Source organism: Mauremys mutica, chromosome 3 (genome assembly GCF_020497125.1).
Source record: "Mauremys mutica isolate MM-2020 ecotype Southern chromosome 3, ASM2049712v1, whole genome shotgun sequence".
NCBI lineage: Eukaryota > Metazoa > Chordata > Testudines > Geoemydidae > Mauremys > Mauremys mutica.
In genome coordinates, this window is record NC_059074.1 from 198,698,565 (window position 1) to 198,720,690 (window position 22,126).

At 40.6% G+C, this 22,126-nt stretch overlaps 1 protein-coding gene across 11 annotated transcripts in view; it reads left to right on the forward strand.

Moving 5' to 3' along the window:
- TASP1 (taspase 1) overlaps nt 1–22,126 on the forward strand; it is a 155,353-nt gene that overhangs the window by 27,561 nt on the left and 105,666 nt on the right. For 10 of the 11 annotated variants that reach the window (XM_045011800.1, XM_045011806.1, XM_045011803.1 and 7 more), the window contains 4 exons: nt 3,758–3,878; nt 5,290–5,374; nt 7,069–7,148; nt 14,002–14,108. In XM_045011800.1, the coding sequence (XP_044867735.1) occupies nt 3,758–3,878; nt 5,290–5,374; nt 7,069–7,148; nt 14,002–14,108 (393 nt within the window). The remainder of the gene's footprint in view (nt 1–3,757; nt 3,879–5,289; nt 5,375–7,068; nt 7,149–14,001; nt 14,109–22,126) is intronic. The other variant, XM_045011807.1, reaches the window with a different exon arrangement.

Below are 22,126 nucleotides of genomic sequence, written 5' to 3' on the forward strand. Positions count from 1 at the left end.
TGCCAATTCTTAGGATATGGCTCTCTCTTCAGTTAGTAGCTCTGGCACAATCACCAGAACATATGATTGTGCTTCTGTGGGTGCATTCTTCTAGAGATGGTTCTGTTAGTCCAACACCTTTTGGAATGAGACAGCAGAGATGAGTCTCCAAGATTTCAGTTCCAGGATTTGTCTGATCAGCCTTGAGCTTGGGAGGCTTAGACAGCTCTTGGAATTGGGGTGCTTCAGCATTCTGTGGCTCCAATTTTCTGTTGAGCTAAGAGAGTTGGAGTTTATAAAGCCTCTTGGAGCAATTCCTCTCAGACCCACTCTTACCTTCCCTTTTAGCCCTGGGGCTGTGACTTTCACTGGCAGGGTTTTTCATACCTTTGAAAGCTGGAAGATAGTAAAGTTGCCAAAGTCTTTTGCTGCTCCTCATCCTTCCACCTTTCGTAAGACCGCTGAGGTGGTGGCATCCCCATGCGTTGAGTTAGGCCTGCCAACATTCCACTGTCTTAATCAAGTATTACTTTTTTTACACAAGTTGTGACTCATAACAAAGGAGTAGTGTTAAAGATTTTTGACTTGGCTTAGTGTGTACATTCTAGGTGATGTGGGGGAAACTCTGTTTTTCTAGTATGTGGGCCATATGCTCCTTCTCTCCTTGCTGCACTTGAGGAAGGCAGGGAAATATAGAGATGAGTGTTGTAAAAGGAGCCTGTGAAGTGAGTACTTTCTATTCTAAGGATTCTGTAGTACAGTCATTACAGTGAAAAGTTGTTCAGACACTGTCATTTCTTTAAAGTAATTTTTTTTTCTTGCCTGTGCACTAAAGACATCTGGACTTCACATCCTCACAAACTAAAATGATTGTGTCCACACAGATGCTTTGAATTTCTCATAACTGACCACTTATAAAGCTGATAAAATAGTGGTGTATTTATATCCATCTTATGTTCAAATCTACATAGTCACCTTCTCATTCTCTCTGTAGACTCTTTACACCCTGACACTTGCAAAAAACAACAACAAACAAACCCCACAGAAACCACACTTCAGACTATACATGGACACAGCACAGAGCCTTTCCCTGAGTAAATGAGAGGAAAAATACTTTTATTCTTTGTTTCGTGTTGTGTACCCATTAGATGCGTGGTACAACCAGCTAGCTTCAAGAGACATGTCCATGGTGGATGTGTGGCTTCCCCACTCTCAGGAACATGAGATGACACTGCCTATGTTAAACTTGGCAGAATTTTTATATATAATTTGGAGGAATGATAGAAATATTTTTTTGATTTTTATTTAAATTTTCTTATTTGCTGGAAATCATGGATGTTAGACAATTATTATGATAGTAGACATTGAGATTCAACAAGTTAAAAGATTTATAAATAGAGCCCTACCAAATTTATGGTCCATTTTGGTAAATTTCATGGTCATAGGATTTAAAAAATCATACGTTTCATAATTTCAGCCATTTAAATCTGAAATTTCATGGTGTTGTAACTGAAGGGTCCTGACCCAAAATGGGGATGTGGGAGGGTTGCAGTATTGCCACACTTACTTCTATACTGCTGCTGACAGCAGTGCTGCCTTCAGAGCTGGGTGACCGAAGAGCAGCAGCTGCTGGTTGGGAGCCCAGCTCTGATGGCAGCACCGCCTCCAGCAGCAGCAAGAAGTAAGGATATCATGGTATGGTATTGCCACCCTTACTTCTGCTGCTGCCTTCAGCGCTGGGACCTTGGCCAGCAACCGCCACTGTCTGGCCTCCCAGTTCTGAAGGCAGCACAGAAGTAAGGGTGGCAATACTGTGATGTCCCCCCCCTTCAGTAACCTTGGGGATTCCCCCGGCCCTCTTTTGGGTCAGGACCCTCAGTTTGAGAAACGATGGTCTTCTCCAGCGTATAGTCTAGGATAAAATATGTATAGTATAGGATAAAAGTACACAAAAGACCAGATTTCACGGAGGAGACCAGATTTCACGGTCCGTGTCGTGTTTTTCACGGCAGTGAATTTGGGAGGGCCCTGTTTATAAACCGTTAAGTCACAAACTGTCAACACCCCATGTCAAAGATAAAAAATAAATATCCTTAACTCAACAAATCATATCCATTTCTACTATTTGTTTGCTAGCTCATTTGTAACCAGCCTAATTCAAAAGTCTAAATCACTGGATTAAGTTCTCAGGCAGCATTTTTCTTTTATTGACCATCTGTAAATTTCAATTATCCGTGGAAATATTTGTTCATGGTTTGTATCTGTAATCAACATTCGCTGATATTTACCGGTTAAAAAAATATAAACATTCCAAACCTATATACTTCCCCCCCCCCCCCCCCCCGACACTCCTCTTAGCTTGGGATCCTACTGTTTGATCTGGAGTTCCCAACACTTTTTTCCCCTCTTTTCTGTATTCTGGATTGCCATTTTCCACATTCTAGTCCCTAGACCCTCCATCTGAGTCTAAACTGCTTTTTTGCATCATCCTTTTAATTTATTAGGACCAAGGTTAGTATATGCTAGTCCTTTTCTAGGGTGCTTCCATAGGGAACTATAACAAAACTTGATTAACCGCTATTCAGTTAAATTCATTTTGAATCTTTAATTAGATATGATCTCTTCTCCAGTTAAAATTAGTTGTCTAGTACTGATGTCGAACAGCTCTCTTGTGCCACCCAGGAGGCGTTTTCACTTCAGTCACAGAAATGGCGATACAAAACTTAAAGGGAGAAGACATGCTTGAGATTTGGACTTAACCTTTCCTCCCCTGTTCTCCCCTTCCCACACCATTTTGTTTGTGTTGGACAGTGTGGCATTTCCTGAATGTCTTGCTGCCAATTCAAGTTCAGTGTAGCAAAAACTGAACTAGTTATGGAGTGGTGGGTAGTATGAAAATAGGCAGCACTACTGGAATAATTCTGTTTTTTTTTTTTTTTAATCTGTGATTGTGTAGGTGACTCTATTTGTTTGGGATCCTTGAGGATGAAAGTGATGTAGAAATGTAGATTATCAATCATAACAAATATACACTAGCTTTGCAAATTTGTTATGAGAACACCGACTAAGCATGGAAGTGTACTTTTCCTCCTATGGAAGAAATTACATGCCCATCAAAATGACCATCTCTAGGTGAATGGTCAAACAGAAATTTTTTGAAGTGATTTTTTTTTGGGTTGTTTTGTTTTTTTTGGTAGTGCTGCTTCCTTTCTCTGTTCCACCAGGCAGGTATTGTTGTATGGGCAAAGCTCAAACCCTACTTAATTTTAGAATATTAAGGAAAACTATCAATTCCATTTGCCCACCATTTTGCCTCAGTAAGTCATCACCAGTCCTAGTACTCAATGTCTAGTTGAAAGAGTGTGTGTGTGGCCTCTACAGTGGAGGCTGCACAGGTGTAGCTGAATTAGTTGGTAGAAGTTTCTTGGTGCCAAATGCACTGATCTGTTTTTCCCTTGGAGAAATTTTGCTTCTACCACAAATCTAGTCTTTAACAAAAGGCTTTCCTAGGTTGCTGTATGGCTAAAGTTGTCCTTTATGGTAGCACAGTGCATTTTAAATACACCATCATTGTAGTGTATATTGAGTTTACACTGTAACATGTCCAAGATGACCATCTAGGGAAGCTGCCTTTTCTACAGCAATTCAGTTACTTGCTGTAGAAAGTTCCATAGATTTTTGTCCAGGTGAGTGTTGTCAGTCTAATGATACTGAGTTTCGGATATATGACATGGCATGTGTATGTATCTTACTCTGTGGTCTGTTCTTATGTTTTTAGGATTCCCCCTTTACAAATGCAGGAATGGGATCTAACCTAAACCTTTTGGGTGAGATAGAATGTGATGCCAGTATAATGGATGGAAAGTCATTAAATTTTGGAGCAGTTGGAGCACTGAGTGGTATGTTAACTATATACTATAAAGCATAAATACAGTTCATGTTTAAAGATGATTAATGCTTTCCCTTGAGAGAAGGAGAGCTCTCAATTTCACTCCAAAATACTCCCATTGAAGTCAATGGAGGGAGGATTGGGCCCATAATTATTATAAAACTCTGTACTTTGCTTTAAGTACTCTTTTTCAGCATTCTAGTTTGTCATGAAGGTAATTCAGTCCTGGTCCTGTAAGGTGCTCCCATGGATACAGGTTTGTTCAAGTGGAGCACCTTTTAGACTTGGGGCCTTGGCTATGCTGCAAAGTATAAATCATGTTGAGATGCTAATAGAATATGTAAAATGAAACAATAATATGTCTTAATCTGCTTTTACAGTCTGTCTACTTGCAGACTTGATTTAATTCAATGTTATGGTGTGTAAGTTTACATTTTTACATTTCATTTGAAACATACAATATTTGACAAAACTTTTCCAGAGCTGTCTGAGACAGACATTTGTTGTTACTTCACTGGCTAAGGGATATTTGAGTTTAAGATTTTTTTTGTCACAACTCTGATGTAAAAAGCGAGAAAAGTAGTTTATAAAATGTGTTCCTCTAACACTAGTGCAGCTCTCTGTGTGATGAGAAATGAATCTTGCTGTTAACACAGCATCTCTGTTCTGGTCAATTTAAAATGTCTCTTCACTTGTAGAATCCTATGAAACACATTTTTAAAGAGACAGCATCAAGTTGTTCAAGCCTCTAAACACCTGAGATGTTGAAAAATATCATAGAAAATGTGCTACTGACTTACACACTTTTACAAGGGGCATTATAGGTTTTTCTGTCTTTGAAAGTGAATACATGTAGTAAAACCAGGGGAGGCTATTGAGGACTGCAAAATGTCCTGTTTTGTTTTTCCTCCATATCATTAAAGCTGATAATCATAGAAATGGAGAAATAAATGAGCAAACATCTCTGACAATCAGGAAGAGGATCACTCTGAACCTGTTGCCTTCTCTTGTAGCTGTTTTAAAGGTGACTGCAAAAGACTTTGAGAAAGAATGGACTTTTTTTTTTTTTTAAACTGCTTCATGATTCATAGGAGGCCTAAAAAGAAGTGTCCCTTTCTTGCTACAGTGTTTAGCCCCTTCCATCTTATCTTTGAATTTCTGGACTCTTGTAGTGGGGCAGTCACATTTCAGTGCACTCCAAAAGAAAATGCTAACTTTAAAGCAAGTGCCAAGCCTTTGTACAGTTATCAGTTTACCATTATATTGAGATCTCGGATATTGCAGGCAATGTCTTTTGCCTTAACAAATGCCATGCAAACTTGTAATAGCAACAGAAAACTGAATTCCTAATGTTGGTTAGTGAAAATAAACCCTGCAACAGTTGTGAAACATTTAAAATTTTTGTTCCTATTTCTTTTCAGGAATCAAGAATCCTGTTTCAGTTGCAAATAGGTTGTTGTGTGAAGGGCAGAAGGGAAAACTCTCTGCTGGCAGAATTCCACCTTGGTAATTGCTTTGTTCTGCTTGACTTTCTTTTAGCCTTTGGTCTTTAATGAATGCAATATTTGAAGGTTATTCTTATCCACAGAAGGCCGATGCTGTTTGTTACACATGAGCAATAGCGTGCCTCTAAAAGGAAGACTTGCTTTGTTCTCTCATCTTGGAACATATTATTGTGCACTTGGTGCAGCTGTGAATAGAATGAAATATTGTGGATAGAAGATGATACTATGTTGAGTGTTAATTTCTTTCTTCATGGCTATTGACACAAATTTGTACTATTACTAAGTTCTTATTCCTAATTTGATTTTTAAGAAGTCCTGTAAACTTGTCAGTCAAAATGACTTTTTTCCTAAGAAACCTGTTTGTTTGCCTTTTCTTATGAAAAGATACTTTTTTTCTCTAAGGGTTAAACTTAAGATTTGTGTAGAGTTAAAAGAATAATGGATTTTGAAATCCTTTATCTTACTCTCTCTGTTTATGGTGACTCCATCTTTTAACCTAAAGTTGGAAAATAAAGATTACAACGTTTTGTTAACCAAAAGAGTTATCCTATCCAAATGGCAAACAGCTTATTAAAGATGGAGCTGAACAATGTAAAGCATCTTTACAATGCATTTAAAATGCAACATTTTTCTTAATATAAATCTGTCTAAATGTTGAAGAGTGAATATGAAATACCTTGCAGACTTCAAGTAGCATACATATTTTGAAAGAAACTTAACTATGCTTCTCAATAGCGCATCAGGTAACAGTGAAATCCGGAGACAATGCTAAGAGCTAGTGTATGAAAAAGAAAACTTTAAAATTTCAATTAATCAAAAATACTACTTAAACTGCCAGATGCTGGGACTGGATGACAGGGGATGGATCACTTGATAATTGCCCTGTTCTGTTCATTCCCTTTGAAGTATCTGGCATTGGGCACTGTTGGAAGACAGGATATTGTTCTAGATAGATGTTAGGTCTGATCCAGTGTGGACATTCTTATGTTCTAAATTCCATCTTATTCCCTGCATTTACTAAGTCTTATAAACATGTGTATAACTATTGACAGCCAATTAAAATATTTATATCCAAAGTTCTAAAGCCTTTTAGTAACTGCTGCTTGCATGCACAGGCATACTGCCTAGTATCTTACTACTGTAATACAATTATTGACACTGGCCAAGTGAAACATCAGTATTTCAGACATGGTTTTGCAAATCTTTTTCAAATTCATCCTCAACATCTGAAACTGCATGTGATCTTTATACTGGGAAATATAGGTGAAAGGAAACGGATTATCAGAAATCATTTATTGCACACTCTTAAGTATTCTGAAACATGCTTAACTGGAAATGTATTTCCATTTTATCTGTATTCATTTAATGTATGTGAGTCTTCAAAGTCAGCAGCAGTCTAAAAAAGCAGAAGACACTTTATTTTTATTTATTTATTTATATTTTTTAGAGAAGAAGCTCTTGCATGTGATTTGGTAACTTATTCTAAATGTGATAGGACTTGGGGAGGGACTGGTTTAAAGAAATAAACTTATTTCATGTCTCATAACTACGCAAAGGGTCAACTCTACAGTTAGTGGGGACTTTCTTTCAAAAGCAGATAGTTTGCCGTTTAAAAGCCACCAAACCAAACAATTTTGCCCGGGAAGAAGCACTTGTTAATTTTTTTGTTTAAATTCCTTCTTCTGTGTGTTTTAGCTTTTTGGTTGGTGAAGGAGCTTACAGATGGGCAGTTGATCATGGGATACCAGCATGTTCACCAGGTATCATGACTACAAGTGAGTAAACTGGTGGTGTGAGTAGGAGGAACAGGTCAGAGTGACTTTAAAAATGGTTTCATATTTTGAAGTGTATTTCACTTCACTGGCATCAGTCATGGTACATAAGGATGTTTTAAGTTCTAGTATTCTGTAGAACTTGGATAATTATCCTTTATAATTAAAACTATAGCTCCATTTTAGGTCAATAAGTAATGCAAATCAATGACTTAATGTATATAAACATCAAGAAGTTTCCTGTCTAAAGTTGCTGATACTCAAATCATCAAACAATTATACCCTCCAGAACTAAGACAGCATTATTCTTGATTGTATTAACTGTGATACAGATCCACAATATATTTCATTTTCCAGATAATTTGATGCACAGGCCTTGCTGAATGAAACTTTTAACAATTTTTCCAGTTTCTAAAAAAGCAAAGGTCTTGAAAAATTTCTTTGGCTTGATTAGACAGAATATTTTTACAATCCTTGTTTCCTTTTTCTAAAGTCAATGGGGTTTAAGGAATGTTATATACAGCAGCTGCCACATAGTCATAGGAGATAGTCAAGGAGGCTTCTTACACTAACTCTACCCCTACCTAAAATTTCCTTTGTTGCTAGCACCATTGGAAGAAGCAACAGTGAGTGTTCAAGAGTTGACTGCCAAATGGCATTAAGCGCTGTCATAAAATGGCTTAGAGCAGATCTAGATGGCACTGGTTAAAAATGCTCATGGCCACTGTGACCTTGTCTTATCTTATAAAAACTTCAGGACAATAAGCTTAGCAGAGGCAAGGCTCAGATAACATCAGGGATTCCATATCACCTCAGCACAGTCTCAATATGCGTGTATATATAGTAAGGAAAACTTCAGTATAAATGGCAAAGTTATACAGAACTGAAAACAAGCTCTTATGATGGGAAATGTCTGCAACCTTAATAGGTGGTGCTACCAGCCCCATCTATAAAAATGCACATACCCATACATACAAGCTAAAAATGAATGAATTTTGGAGCCAAATGCAGATTGAGAGGTAGAGTTTAATGTGTCCAATCTGGTTGAGCTCCCCCCCAAACACCTGGTTCCTTTGTTCTGCTGCTTATGTTTTTCCACTCTTGACTTCACCAGCCCTTTGCAGACAAGGTAGAGGAAGTATCTTTTTCCAGCTTCAGCCAGCCTCCTTGGGTGAGTGTCTAGATGGATGATCCACTCTCTGGAGAGAGACTTCTGTTTCAGTGAAGTGGATTGATGGACTGCAAATTTGTATAAAATCTTAATTTGGGATTACAACATTTGGATTAACTCACTATCACTGATAATGTTACAGTGCACTTTAAGGTAGCCTAGCACTGCCTTCTGCCCTTCTAAAACATAGGAAATAGAGTTAAGGTATTTTTCCTGCCTCTTCCCCTTCCTGCCCCCCCAACTTTAACTCTGACCCTGTGGAAATGGCAACAGGCATTGTGAATAAAGAAATTGTGTCCTCAGCATACTTTCGCTTCATTCCTAATTGGACAGTTGTACTATCTGATGTCCTATTAATGTCTACACAAGTGGAGTGCAAGAATACTTCATCTCATCCTAATAACCCCTTCCATATTCTGGGTGCCCACCCAAATCTCCAAATGTGCACTGGCATTCTCATACTGCCATGCACGTTCCCTGTCCTCTGCTCTACTGCTCCTCCAGTGAATACTAGCAGTGTGGCCCAGACATTGTTCCATAAACGTAACTGAAGGTTCTCTCTTAAAAGGTTTTCTTAAGGTGAAGATGAAAGGGTTATTAACTCAAAATCTCTAGGAAGTGTGTGCGTGTGTGTTGGTTAGGAAGAATGATTAAGTTTAGGTCAGGCGTAGCTAGCTCATGTTTTTGACAATCTGAGTATACATGTGGATTTTAGGGGAAAATTTGGGGGGGAAATGGCCCTTAAACAGAAGACTCTGTCTAAACCTTAATTATGAAAGTTCTATCGCTTCTCATCATGTGGCAAGTAAATGAGCTTAATTCGCTGCCTGTGTTCTGCTGGCAGAACTCTAGGTTGTTAGTCGTGCAAAGTCTACCTGGAAGGGATCACAGTGATGCAAGCTTACTTGCAATTCCCTGAGACGCCAGAGCAGCAAAGTGCAGCCCAAACAATGTATGAGCTTAGCACAGGGCAAAGTAGGGCGAGGGCACCCAGGACATGCCCCCCTGATGTGTTGATTGAGTGCATCTGATAATGAGGTCTGATGGAGCTCCACAGTAAAACAAAACCATCCTCCCTGATAGAAGCCCAGGGCAGATGATGGATGTACCATTGCCTGCCTCTTCCTGTGATGAATCACGTTCCCTGGGTGCAGCAACCTTTACATGAGCAAGGACATACAGATTGATTCACTCCTGCAAACACAATCTTGGTGGCTGTATGGCTTTATCTAGTCACATGTTGTGTTAAAATCTGTGACACTACTTACGGATGAACATTACTTTGCTTTACATGCTGCTGTCTCTGTCAAAGTGGAGTAATATGAAGGAAAATTAGATCTAATACAGTCACTCAGCTTAGCCCAAGCATAGCTGGGGTAATATATCAGAGTTAAATTTCATTTCAACCTACCTATTTTTAATTACTTGCATCTGTTTCTGTTTTCAGTTACGCAGTAGTTATTTAGCAGCTGCTCAGCAGATTGCTGTGCTAAGCCACTTTAATTCCTGTAATTTGCTGGTATATTCTTTTTGTAATCCCCCCTCCCTCCAACTGCAGTTAAAAGGGAAAGTGTACAAAAACCTCCTCTCTGGTACAGTTTCAGTCCACTCCATGAACTGACTGCCGGTGGTGCTGTATGACTAGTTAGAGCCTGATCTGATCCCCAGAGATAGAAAACGTATCCTTACTACTCCTAATATCTTGGATTCATAGTTTATTTTAAACTTGGATACTATGGCCATGTCTAAACTACTGAGGTAAGTTGACCTAAGCTATGCAACTATGAATAGATTGAGTTTAAGTTTTGCTGTAAGGCAGGTTAAGGTGAATAGATTGAGTTTAAGTTTTGCTGTAAGGCAGGTTTCCCAGACTTAATGATTTTGAACCCTTTCCAACTACTCAGCATCCTTTCTGAAGTGTGAGCACAGACTTTCACCCAGATCCAGTAAGTCTCATGATTTCAGTGTGAGAGACGTATCACCTTTCTACGTACACTATTCCCCTGTGCAACAGGGTGCTTGGAGAGGTTAGTGCAGTTAGCAGTTAGTGCACCTGACTTCCAGCCCCTTGTCTCTCTGTCAGGGCAGTAGAAGTGCCTGGGAGTGATTTGGCCTCCACCCATATCTGGGTCTTTGCTCTTAAGTGGGGGTTTAGCAGGGGGACCGGGGCCCTCCCTCTCCACTGGGTCCCAGCCCTGGGCTCTGTGGGAAGCAACATTGGCAGGGTCCTTCCTGCAGAGAGTCTACATCCGCTGTTCTAGGCTACTTCCTACCGATTTGGGGGCATGGCCCCTATAGTCCAACCAGTCAATAACTGAACAAAGGAGTCCAAATGAGCAGGGCCCTGCAGGACCTGCTGGTTCTCAAAGGGGGTAGTGGTTGGAGAAGGCCTTGCCTGTGGGCCTTACCCACTCTGTAGTCCCCTCTCAGGCTTAGCCTTCCGTCTAGCTTCACAGAGAAGGCGTCGTCTCTCCAGCAGCCTGTCCTCCTGGGCTTCTGAGCTTCTTTTATCCACTTCTCCAGCCAGAGCATGCTTAGCAGGCCTGGAAGGGCAGGGCTACCTGGGCCTAGTATTGCCTTTTGACTCCTTTGGGCCCAGTGTGGGGTTTGTATACCCCATCGCACCCTGTTGGTACATCCAATGATCATTTTAACCCTCTGAGTCATTGCATTGTCCTGGGAGTCTGTGTTCAGTAGGTCATCCATCAAGTCCTCTTGAGTCACTACTTTCTGGGGTACAGTTAACCATCCTGCGAGTGTGTAAACAGGTCGACTCACCCCTGCGGCACCTCCTGCTGGTTGCTCTGCGAATTTAGCTCAGTCCAGCCCTGGAGCACCCTCTGCAGGCTGGTGATCCACCTGTTCATAGGCCCCTGTGTCCCTCCCTGGACCCGGTGCCCTTCTACATGGGGTGCTGCCCCCTAGCAGTAACCCCTTTCTCTCTGGGTCTCCCTTTCTGTCTCAGGGAACCCCCACCCTCTATCCCTACCTTGCCTCAGTATTTGGCTACTGCCAGTCATTGTCTAGCCCTACGCTCTGGAGCAGACTGCAGTATCAGCCTACTCATCACAGGCAAAGTTGGGTTTGGACCTGCTGCCTTGGCCTACCCCTAGGTTGCCCCCTGCAACCCACAGTACCTGTTGGCCCACTGCTAGGCCGCAGCCTGGGGCTTTCTAGGCTGGAGCTCCCCAGCTCCTCAGCCTTCCCCAGCCCTGCTTCACTCTAGGTACCTTGTCTCTTTTCCTAAGCAGCCAGGCCCATCTCTCTCTACAGCCAGAGAGAGACTGTCTGGCTCCTGGCTTCCTTGCCTTCTTATAAGGCCCTGTTCTTCAGTTTGGGGCGTGGCCCCCAGCTGCAGCCACTTCCCTGATCAGCTCAGCCTTGAGAGCCACTGCTCTCAAGCCCTGTCAGGCCACTTTTTAAACCCCTTCTCAGCAGGAGCAGGATCCACCCTGCTACAGAGTGTGACCTGCCTTTTTCCTGGATATATGACCTTGAATTTGACTGCACTAAAAACACATGTTCAAATAACACCAGTTTTTCAAGCAATACAGATCTCTGTTGAACTGATCTATTGTTACTATATTACCAGTTGTTATTATCTGTGACTTTCTAGCAGTTTTACATCCTTCAAAAATCATAGATTCAAATATCATTGGGCCAAGAATCAATTTTTTTGGACCTCCGCTAGAAACATGACCTTTGGCTTTGGATGAAAAGTGACTCGCAGTTACTCTTTGAGATCAGTTTTTAACCCATGTAATGTGTTGTATTGATCTTTTTGAATCAGTGATACCAACCAATCTTGTAATCTCATCATGTTTATATAAATTGTAACTGCTATGGAGGCTAAAACTGTGCAAATACTTTTTACTAGTATTCTGGAGTTGAATGACGTATTGGATCCCAAATTCATGCTTATGTGCTGCTTGTTACTTATAGGCACGTACAATTTCTCGGGTGATGATGGCCTTTGTCCTATGCGCTGCATTTGGTAATCCAGTGGTGCCCTCTTGAAAGTCCATGTTAAAGGAAAAGACTTTTTGAAAATACTATTACAACATACTACACTGAATCAAAACCTATGTATAAGATTGTCTTTAAAGGCAAATCTCTAGGACAGTACGCTTGTTGAAAGGACAAAGCTTTAGATAAGTTAAAAATGAAAGTACGCTTTAGAGTCAAAACTAATTAACTCTTATGCTGGTGAAAGGTGCTAGAGACTCATGTCTTCTATTGACAGTATGTGAATTTTACCTCTTGAACCTTGGAGAGCTTCATATGTTGAGAGCGTGGTTGAAGTGGCGAAGTAGCCATCCAAGGTGCAAGAATGATGGGAGACACTCTACAGTCCGCTTACTGCATATTTGGTCTCGGTGCTCTCCCAAAAAACATGGAGCCGGCCCTGCCTGGAACCATGAGCCCTGGGATCCCTGGCAGCTCGTGAAATTTGTCAGTTTCACTGTTGTCCACCATTGAATAACAGTGGTGAAACTGATATGTCAGTTTCACAAGAGGTGCCAGGAATTGGGTCATCATATTTTGTTTTGGAAACACCATGTTTTGGTGCTTTTGAAACAATTTTTTTTCAGAATTCCTGGTTCATGAGAAACTTTCAAACATTTGGTTTCAGCCTGAACCTGGCCAAAACCAAGTTTTGAAATGTTGAAATATTCCATGAACTGGAAACTCTGAATTTTGGCCAGTTTTACTAGACAGTATCAGTTAACTAACAGATTGCTCCTGGAGCTGTGCTGGCTTTGTAAATGATAATGGTACAGGAAGAGAGCTATTTTCAGCTATATTTGAAATGTAATTAAACATTCTTTTATGATGTAGGGATTTCTTGCATTTAACTTTCACTGGCTTTGGAATATACCTGTATACATCTCTGCGTATTGAAGGGACTACCCTCTGCAGTGTTTCTTCTTCCCTCTTAGAAGTATAGGGGGAATTAAGACAAGCTGAGGGTAACCTTAAATCAAAACTAATTTGAACTACAAAAGTGTTCCTGTCAATATGCTTTTTGTAAAACAAAGCTCTCAAACTGAGAATACACCATCATTTTTATTAAGCATCACATTTTTAGTTGTAATTTAGAAAACATTTCCTTTTAAATGTAGTTATTAAATGTGGAAAAACACATGTGTGCATCCTCAAGATGTATTGATCTTTAGCCTGTGCTGGATTATGGTGCATAAAAATATTGGCTGTGTATTATGTGGATTTAAATATGTGGGTGAGCATACAGATATGTAATTAACTTAGTTAAGAGGCTATATAAACTTATGGATATCATCAAAACAAGCTCACATGGCATCTGTTTACATCTTAGCAGTCCAAAACAATCATTCTAACAAGCCACTTATTGCTTTCTCTTTTGTCTAGTGTTGCTACATGACTGCCAAACAGGGAGATATTTAGGGCATCATAACTTCCAGATGTGTTCAGTGACTTGTCTGCATTAGATATTTTACTCAAGGTTATATTTGAACAGTATCTCCTTTTGATTTAGTAAAAGATGTAAAATCTGTAGTACTGAAACTTCACACAATCTATATCTTAACTTCGGATATTGCTGCTAATCATGTGGGTGGAAGAGACTTCTGAAGTGTAATACCTGACTAGTCTACTATTTGTTTGAATAACACTTCATTAGTTAAATGCTTTTAAAATATTTTATAGGGTTTAGTTTAGCAGCTTTTAAGAGGAACAAAAGGAAGCTGGAGTTGGCAGAAAAGGTGGAAACAGATCTTATTCAGCTAAAGAAAAGAAGACAATCAAGTGAAAAGGTCAGTAGATGTTTTGTCACCCTTACCACAAAGATAATTCATAATGTGAAAATTTCACATCTAAATTTTCATTTTGTAGCTGAAGTAACCTGATATAGCATCACAAACCACTCATCTTTGGCCATCTTATGCATGTTAGTATCAGTATAATATCAGATCATCTAAATGATCTTCTGTGGTGATAGAACTTCCTGCTATTTACAGTTTCAAAAAAGCTGTGAAAAAGATGCCTTTTGTCTTGTTTGTGATGTAAATATATCTATACTATTACACATTTTAAAGTGGAAATATGACAAGTGTAAATATGAGCAGATAAATATCTAATAAAACATTTTCTCCAGCTTGGGATCTATCATTGTTTCCCATTTTTTAACGTTTCCTGAGAACACTGTTTTGTGGACCTGGAAGCGGTGAAATTTGAAACATCAGGTAGGTAAACGTGCATCAAGTCATGCATCTAGCATTGACCTGGCCCATGTTACTTATGTGCCTTTACTACAAAACTACCACAATTCTCTCCTTTTCTTCCCCTCCCTGCTAGTTTGAGTTATGAGCCTTTGTTGTCACTTCAGCATCATGTCTCACTGTTGCTTAATATATAGGTTTACAGTATGACTATTAATATATAGTTGGCTAAAGTAGGATACTTAGTGAGTAGAATACTAAATAAAAGAAAAATTAGTGGTGGACTGTATAATTCACACCTGCAGGGTTGGTCTATTGAAGACTTTACAAGTGGTGCAGCAAGGCAACCGCTATAGCCTGTGCCAAACATATCCCTTCGATGAAATATGACAACTGTGAAAACGAAGGCTAGTCTGTTCCTTTTTTTTAAACATTTACCTGCATTTTGTTTGAGGCCGATGCCTTTCTTGGACAGCCAGATCTCCGGACTCCGGTGGCTTGATTCTCCGCTGCCTTCTAGTCACTTACCCTCATTTAAAGTGCACGTAAATGCTACGGAACTAGAATGACAAGGTGGGTGAGGTAATATCTTTTATTGGACCAACATTACCTCACCTATCTTGTCTCTTTAATACCCTGGGACCAACACGGCTACAATAATACTGCATACGAAAGTGGAATATTTTACCCTTGCTCTGTACAGGTGTAAATGACTGTACAAGGTTGTGAAGAATCAGGCCTATTTCTTCTACATTCTCAAATCATATCTTCCTTATGTAAAAGTACTTATTCTCAGTCTTCGAAAAGCTGAGGCTCAGTAAAGGAGATAAGAATTAGAGTGGAAAAATGTGTTATTTACTGGTATCTGAACTTTGCCGGTTGCTTCCAGGTTTGTGCACACTTCCCTGTAACTGAGGGAGGAGGGGTCTCTGCACAGTATTGACATTTATGTAATGTAGGGCAAGTCAATGCTTGATACATGTGCTGGTGCATGAGCTTACCAACCTGCAGTTTGAAATTTCAAGGGGCATATGGCAGCAGTTATGGGGAGCGCCCACAGACCAGGGATAGTAGGTAGAGAAGATGACCAAATATGAGATCTCTGCTTACTGGTAAGTAACTTGATTTATCACACCACTTTCTCTACTTTTCAGTGAATTTGGTCCTTGTGAAAGAAACCAGCCTGACAACGCTGTGGGCTGAACTAATGTGTCTATGTAATATGTAGAATGCAGGCAGTTGCAGGCCAGTGAGAGAGCTCTCAATATGCATCAAACTTGATCTGAAGGGAACAACTTTAGGGCTAAGAGGGATTTGTTAGTCCCTGGCCTCCCTCGGTTGGGACGAGGGATTAAATAATTGGATGTAGCAATTCTGTAGCGCACTCAACAAAAATTACACTGAAACCAGACTTGGATAACTCATTTTGGGCCTGATTCTGAGCCCACTAATGCCAGTCAAGACTCCCTCAGACTACAACGGGAATTGGATCAGTCCTCTGTGGATAGCTTGACTAGTTAGAGGGTCTTATGAAAGCCAATTGAATTTCCGCTTCCTTAAGACACAACATTTTTCACAGCCTTCATTTTTTTTCCAAAGGACTACTTCACATGTAAATGTCTTGTCTAGATAATGTTTACTCATTTAACGTTTCATTTTGGGCACCCATTCTTGTTGAGTGGATTTTTCAGAAGTCATGAAGTGGAGTAGAACTTGCATATGCAATAAAGTGAATATTTAAAAATCTAAGGATTAGAGCCTTTATGTGGCACTTGCACGTTACAGGATAAATCCTTAATGAGCTTGATTTTTCTTTTTCCCCCCCAACAAAGTTCCCCTGGGGTGTCTTTCATATGTTTGACAAATCTGTTCCATGCAAGTGAATGTTTTAACCCAACGTTTTTAATTACAGCCAGAGTGATTGTCCTAATTTCACTGCAGCCACTTCAGAAAATAGAAGTCTCCTGACTCAGCTTTATGCGGTTGCAGTTGAGAGTCATATACACTTACATTTCATTGGTGTTAGCCAGTGAGATGCATGTAGTAAAGCATAAACTATAGTTTTGGCTAGTTTCAAAAGACCAGATCTTCAGCTGGTGTAAATCAGCATAACTCATTGATTTCACCATGACTACATCAATTGAACATTTGGCCCAGTGTATTTGTATGTTGGAAAACTAGCATGTTCATTTGTCTTAGTTAGTTTGGAAACTCCACTATTTGGCTTAATAAAATTGAGTTAATGGAACACATATTGCAGGAATCATTATCAATTAAATCTTTTGGATAATCTGATACGAGGATATCAGATCCTTGTTTGAGTGTGCACTAGCACCTGCCACTGCCATTGTAATTAAGGTGGTGTAAGGGGACTTTTAAAGCTTACAACAGCATTTCATGCCTAAGTTAAAGTGTGGCATGAAGGTTCTGTTACCAAAGGCAGAATATTTTACTAGATTAAATATAATCAAAAACGTTGTTCTCTACTGCATCTGGTGTCAGAAACATACACTTCTCAAAATTTCATGCACTTATGCACTTTTATAGTAAACTTCTTCTGAGAAATGCAAAATTTTCCCTACCTATCTTGGTGGGGGTTTGCCCCATTCTCCGCGTGTATTGGGGGTGGGTTCTCACCTTTCCCTCCGGTGCTTCCTCTTCATTCTTTCAAAAGCTAAAGGTGGACAATGTAGGCAAAATGGCTGTGCCATTCTCTCAGTACCTGTCGTTCTGGTTCATGGAAGGAACAGATGTGAAAGCAAAGTGTACCACTGAGGCCCACAGAGGAAGAGGAAAAGAGGTAGCCTATGTAGCTTACAGCTCCTAACTAGGGATGTAAAATGTTAAACGGTCCACTGATAAGTATTAGTCTTACCATTAATATATTGCAGGTAATGTTTAAAACAGATTGGTAAAAAATAATTTTGTGACATTGTAATACCTAATGTGCACATTAAAAATGCCTCAGCAATACCAGGGGGTGCTGGAGTTTGCAGCGCTCTCACAGCTTGGGGCATCACTTCCTGCAGCTCCCATTGGCTGGGAATGGCGAACCGGAGCCACTGGGAGCTGCAGGCAGCTGTGCCTGCGAACAGTCAATGTAAACAAACTGTCTTGCGGCCGGCCAGCAGATTACTCTGACGGGCCATGTGCAGACCACCACAGCTTTAAAGTATTCCTCCATAGCATTGAGTACTCCTTGTATATAAGAATTAGCCAATGCCACTGACCAGAATAGTTTTGCTATCGAACAGCAGTATGTCAAAGCATACTATGGAACTTTTAGTGTGCAGTAGCATCCACACAGCACGCTAGTGCATTTGCTGTACACTAACTTAGACAAGGCCCAAGTGAACAACAAAATATTTTTAGTGTATTTTTCACAATTTCTACAACTTAGTTAAAAGTTCCAATCTATGTTATTCTTTAGCATTTCTTTATATGAGTTTCTAATTTAAAGTTAAAAATCTGTTTAACTTCACTACATTTAGGGGTGAAGAAACTTGGAACTGACCTAAAATGTATTTCCACATCTTCAAGATTGTATGTGCATGCTAAATGATTAGATGATACAGAGTTTGAGAAATTATATTCCTTTGCATGTAAGCTAATCTTAAATGTGTTCATAGGTGGAGTTGTTGAAGTGGACTAAATGATTTATTCCCCAGCTGGGCATGGAGTACTGACTGATTGGCCAATTGTCACCCAGAGTGTTCTGACCGCAGGCACGAGTAATTATCAGCAATAGATGTTCACTTTTATTCCCTCTGTTAACAACTTCTTTCCAGTATAAAATGCCATTTCCTCCCTAAATATCTGTTTAAAAAAACCTGACTTTGAACATGGTTGAAAACGTTTATTAGTACTAGAGGATGGCAAAAGGTCCTGTTCTTAATCTGCAAATTTTTGTTGGCTGTTAAGCTTTTTTTCATTTATATTGAAACAAGCCACTTGCCTGAAGAATTGCCATCTGCTTGGTTTGAGTAACTTTGGGTTTAAGAGTCATATGTACACAATATGTCTTTGTTCAGGCCCACTGCTTTTGAAAAACAAAAGCCCTAAATTGCATGATTTTGTTGGACTTGATTGACAATACGATTTAGTTTTAAAGATATTTTAACTAACTTTAACTGTATGTGAGTATTTTCCTCTTTCTAATTGTGAATTAAGGAGTTTAGGAAATATATACTTGTGCCTGTGGTCAGAACACTCTGGGTGACATATTATTAATCTTCAGAGATGGCTTTTTAGTAGCCATCACATCAGCCCGTAGGGTCTTGGACATTGGTGCTTTGATGGCAGATCTTGCCTTTCACAGTATTCTGGGTGTATTATCACTTATGATGCTGCAGTCATTCAGCCCCTACTCCCCCCCCAAAAGGATGATAGTGCATTTGACCAGATCACAGGTAACATCTACGACATAATTTAAGAATGTGCTAGTATATGAGCTATGGAGGGCCACTACGTAGGCTTCAATACATACATTTTAGGAACACTATAGCGCGTCCCATGCTGCTAGATCCAGTGTGGCACTTGGTTCAGCAGTGCTATCTTCAGATCTGGACTGGATTCCAAAGCTCCTTCCTCCCTTTGGGGATACTGCTTGGAAGTCATCCTTCTGCTTGAGATTCACAGCCATGAATCCTTTTCTGCAGTTAGATGCCTAAGCCCAGTCAGCCATTTTTCAAGAAACAGAGAAGAATGAGGAGACCCTTACAGCCTTTAGCGCGGTGGGTAGAGTACTCATCCAGGAGGTGGAAGAGCTGGGTTCCATCTCCCTCTGCTTGATGTGGAGCAGGGACTTGAACCATAGTCTCCTGCTTCCCAGGAGAGTGCTCTTACCATTGGGCTATGGGTACTCCTGGGACAGATTTATCTTGCCTGGGAGATGAGAGAGACAAATTCAAGTCCCTGCTTCACGTCAGGCAGAGGGTATGATTGAATCCGTCTTCCACATCTCGGGTGAGTGTTGTAACCACTGGGCTAAAGGTTATAAAGGGAGAGCAATCATTTTTGTGTGGGTTTAGGTGTGCTCAGAGCACACACCTACAGGATTGGGCCTTGAAGGCCAGATAGACAGGGGACTGTTTAGTTTGGGTTCCCCCCATGGCTTAGAGCTGTTGGACAATGTCAAGATGTAAGTACCTGGGCAGCTGAGGGTGTTTCCAGCCACTGAAATGTAGGCATCTTGGGGACTTTAAAGGTGGAAACATAGGTACCTAGGGACTCTAAGCATGTTACAGAGTTAGATGGTAACAGAACAGGGGGTTTGTGAATGACAGTGGTGCCTAAATGTTGGCCTTAAAGTGATAATTTGGCGGCTAAATCCACCTTGTGAATCCCACCCTTACTTTTCTTTTTAACATAGAAACTCAGAAGTTAATTAAAGGCAAAATCAAAATTCCTGTGCAACCTTATTTTGGCCCCATTGTGCCTACATAGTGTGATGATCTTTAATTATGTGATCACGTTTATCGTGTACGACCCTGCCTGGCTCAGTGCAGAGGATGAATGATGCTCTGGGAAAGAATCAAGGTTGTGCAGTGAAAGGAGTCATTTGTAGAACCTCTGCTTCATTTACTTAAGATGTTGGGAAGGTATGTAGTGATTGAGTTGGGGACTGCAGGAAGAGAAACTTTCCTCTCCCTCTTGTGGGTTCCAGGACCAGCTGCTCCAAGAAGAAGTCACTAATGATGACTAGAAAGTTCATCTCTGCATCCTGTCCTGAGGTGACGTGTACCCAGACAATATGGGGATAGTTGAAATCCCCCATTATTATTGGGTTTTCTGTTTTTGTAGCCCCTCTAATCTTCCTGAGTGTTTCACAATCATCGTTACCATCCTGGTCAGGTGCTCGGAAGTATATTCCTACTGTTTATACTCTTATTATTCAAGCATGGAATTTCTGTCCGTAGAAACTCTGATATGATCTAGCTATGATTCTGTGATGATCCTGGCTTCTGGCAGTCAGAGGTTTAGTGTCACCCTGAGCATAGGGTTACGTCCCTGACTATCTTGGCTAATAGCCATTGATGGACCTATCCTCTATGACCTTATCTAGAAGCAGCAAAGAATCCTGTGGCACCTTATAGACTAACAGACGTTTTGCAGCATGAGCTTTCGTGGGTGAATACCCACTTCTTCGGATGCAAGTAGTGGAAATTTCCAGGGGTAGGTTTATATATGCAAGCAAGAAGCAAGCTAGAGATAACGAGGTTAGTTCAATCAGGGAGGATGAGGCCCTGTTCTAGCAGTTGAGTGAAAACCAAGGGAGGAGAAACTGGTTCTGTAGTTGGCAAGCCATTCACAGTCTTTGTTTAATCCTGAGCTGATGGTGTCAAATTTGCAGATGAACTGGAGCTCAGCAGTTTCTCTTTGAAGTCTGGTCCTGAAGTTTTTTTGCTGCAGGATGGCCACCTTAAGATCTGCTATTGTGTGGCCAGGGAGGTTGAAGTGTTCTCCTACAGGTTTTTGTATATTGCCATTCCTAATATCTGATTTGTGTCCATTTATCCTTTTCCTTAGAGACTGTCCAGTATGGCCGATGTACATAGCAGAGGGGCATTGCTGGCATATGATGGCATATATTACATTGGTGGACGTGCAGGTGAATGAACCGGTGATGGTGTGGCTGATCTGGTTAGGTCCTGTGATGGTGTCGCTGGTGTAGATATGTGGGCAGAGTTGGCATCGAGGTTTGTTGCATGGATTGGTTCCTGAGTTAGTTACTATGGTGCGGTGTGCAGTTACTGGTGAGAATATGCTTCAGGTTGGCAGGTTGTCTGTGGGCGAGGACTGGCCTGCCACCCAAGGCCTGTGAAAGTGTGAGATCATTGTCCAGGATGGGTTGTAGATCCCTGATGATGTGCTGGAGGGGTTTTAGCTGGGGACTATATGTGATGGCCAGTGGAGTCCTGTTGGTTTCTTTCTTGGGTTTGTCTTGCAGTAGGAGGCTTCTGGGTACACGTCTGGCTCTGTTGATCTTTTTCCGTATTTCCTCATGTGGGTACTGTAGTTTTGAGAATGCTTGGTGGAGATTTTGTAGGTGTTGGTCTCTGTCTGTGGGGTTAGAGCAGATGCGGTTGTACCTCAGTGCTTGTCTGTAGACAATGGATCTTGTGGTGTGCCCGGGATGGAAGCTGGAGGCATGAAGGTCTGATACTTGACCTTATCTAGATCTTTTTTGAACCCAGTTATACTTTTGGCCATCACAACATCTCATGATGATGAGTTTCACAGGTTATTGTGCATTATGTGAAAAAGTATATTCTCTTGTTTGTATTAAACCTGCTGCCTATTAATTTCAGTGGGTGACTCCAGGTTTTTTGTATCACGGGAAAGGGTAAATAACACTAACCTCGTTCTTGAGATACAGCTGAACCATTTTGGCCAAAACCTTCCAGAAAAATTCAGCCTGAAGGAATCACTCAGCATGTGACTAGAAATGGTATTCATTGTAAATTGCTTTAGGTAAGTTAATTATTTGGGTTTTCACTCCTGGTGACTGTATGTTAGTGGATTACTTAAGCTTTGACATAACTGAAACATGTATAGCCCTCCTTTTAACTAAAAAATCTTTGTTTCGTTAGCTGTATTTAGTGAAGGAGAGA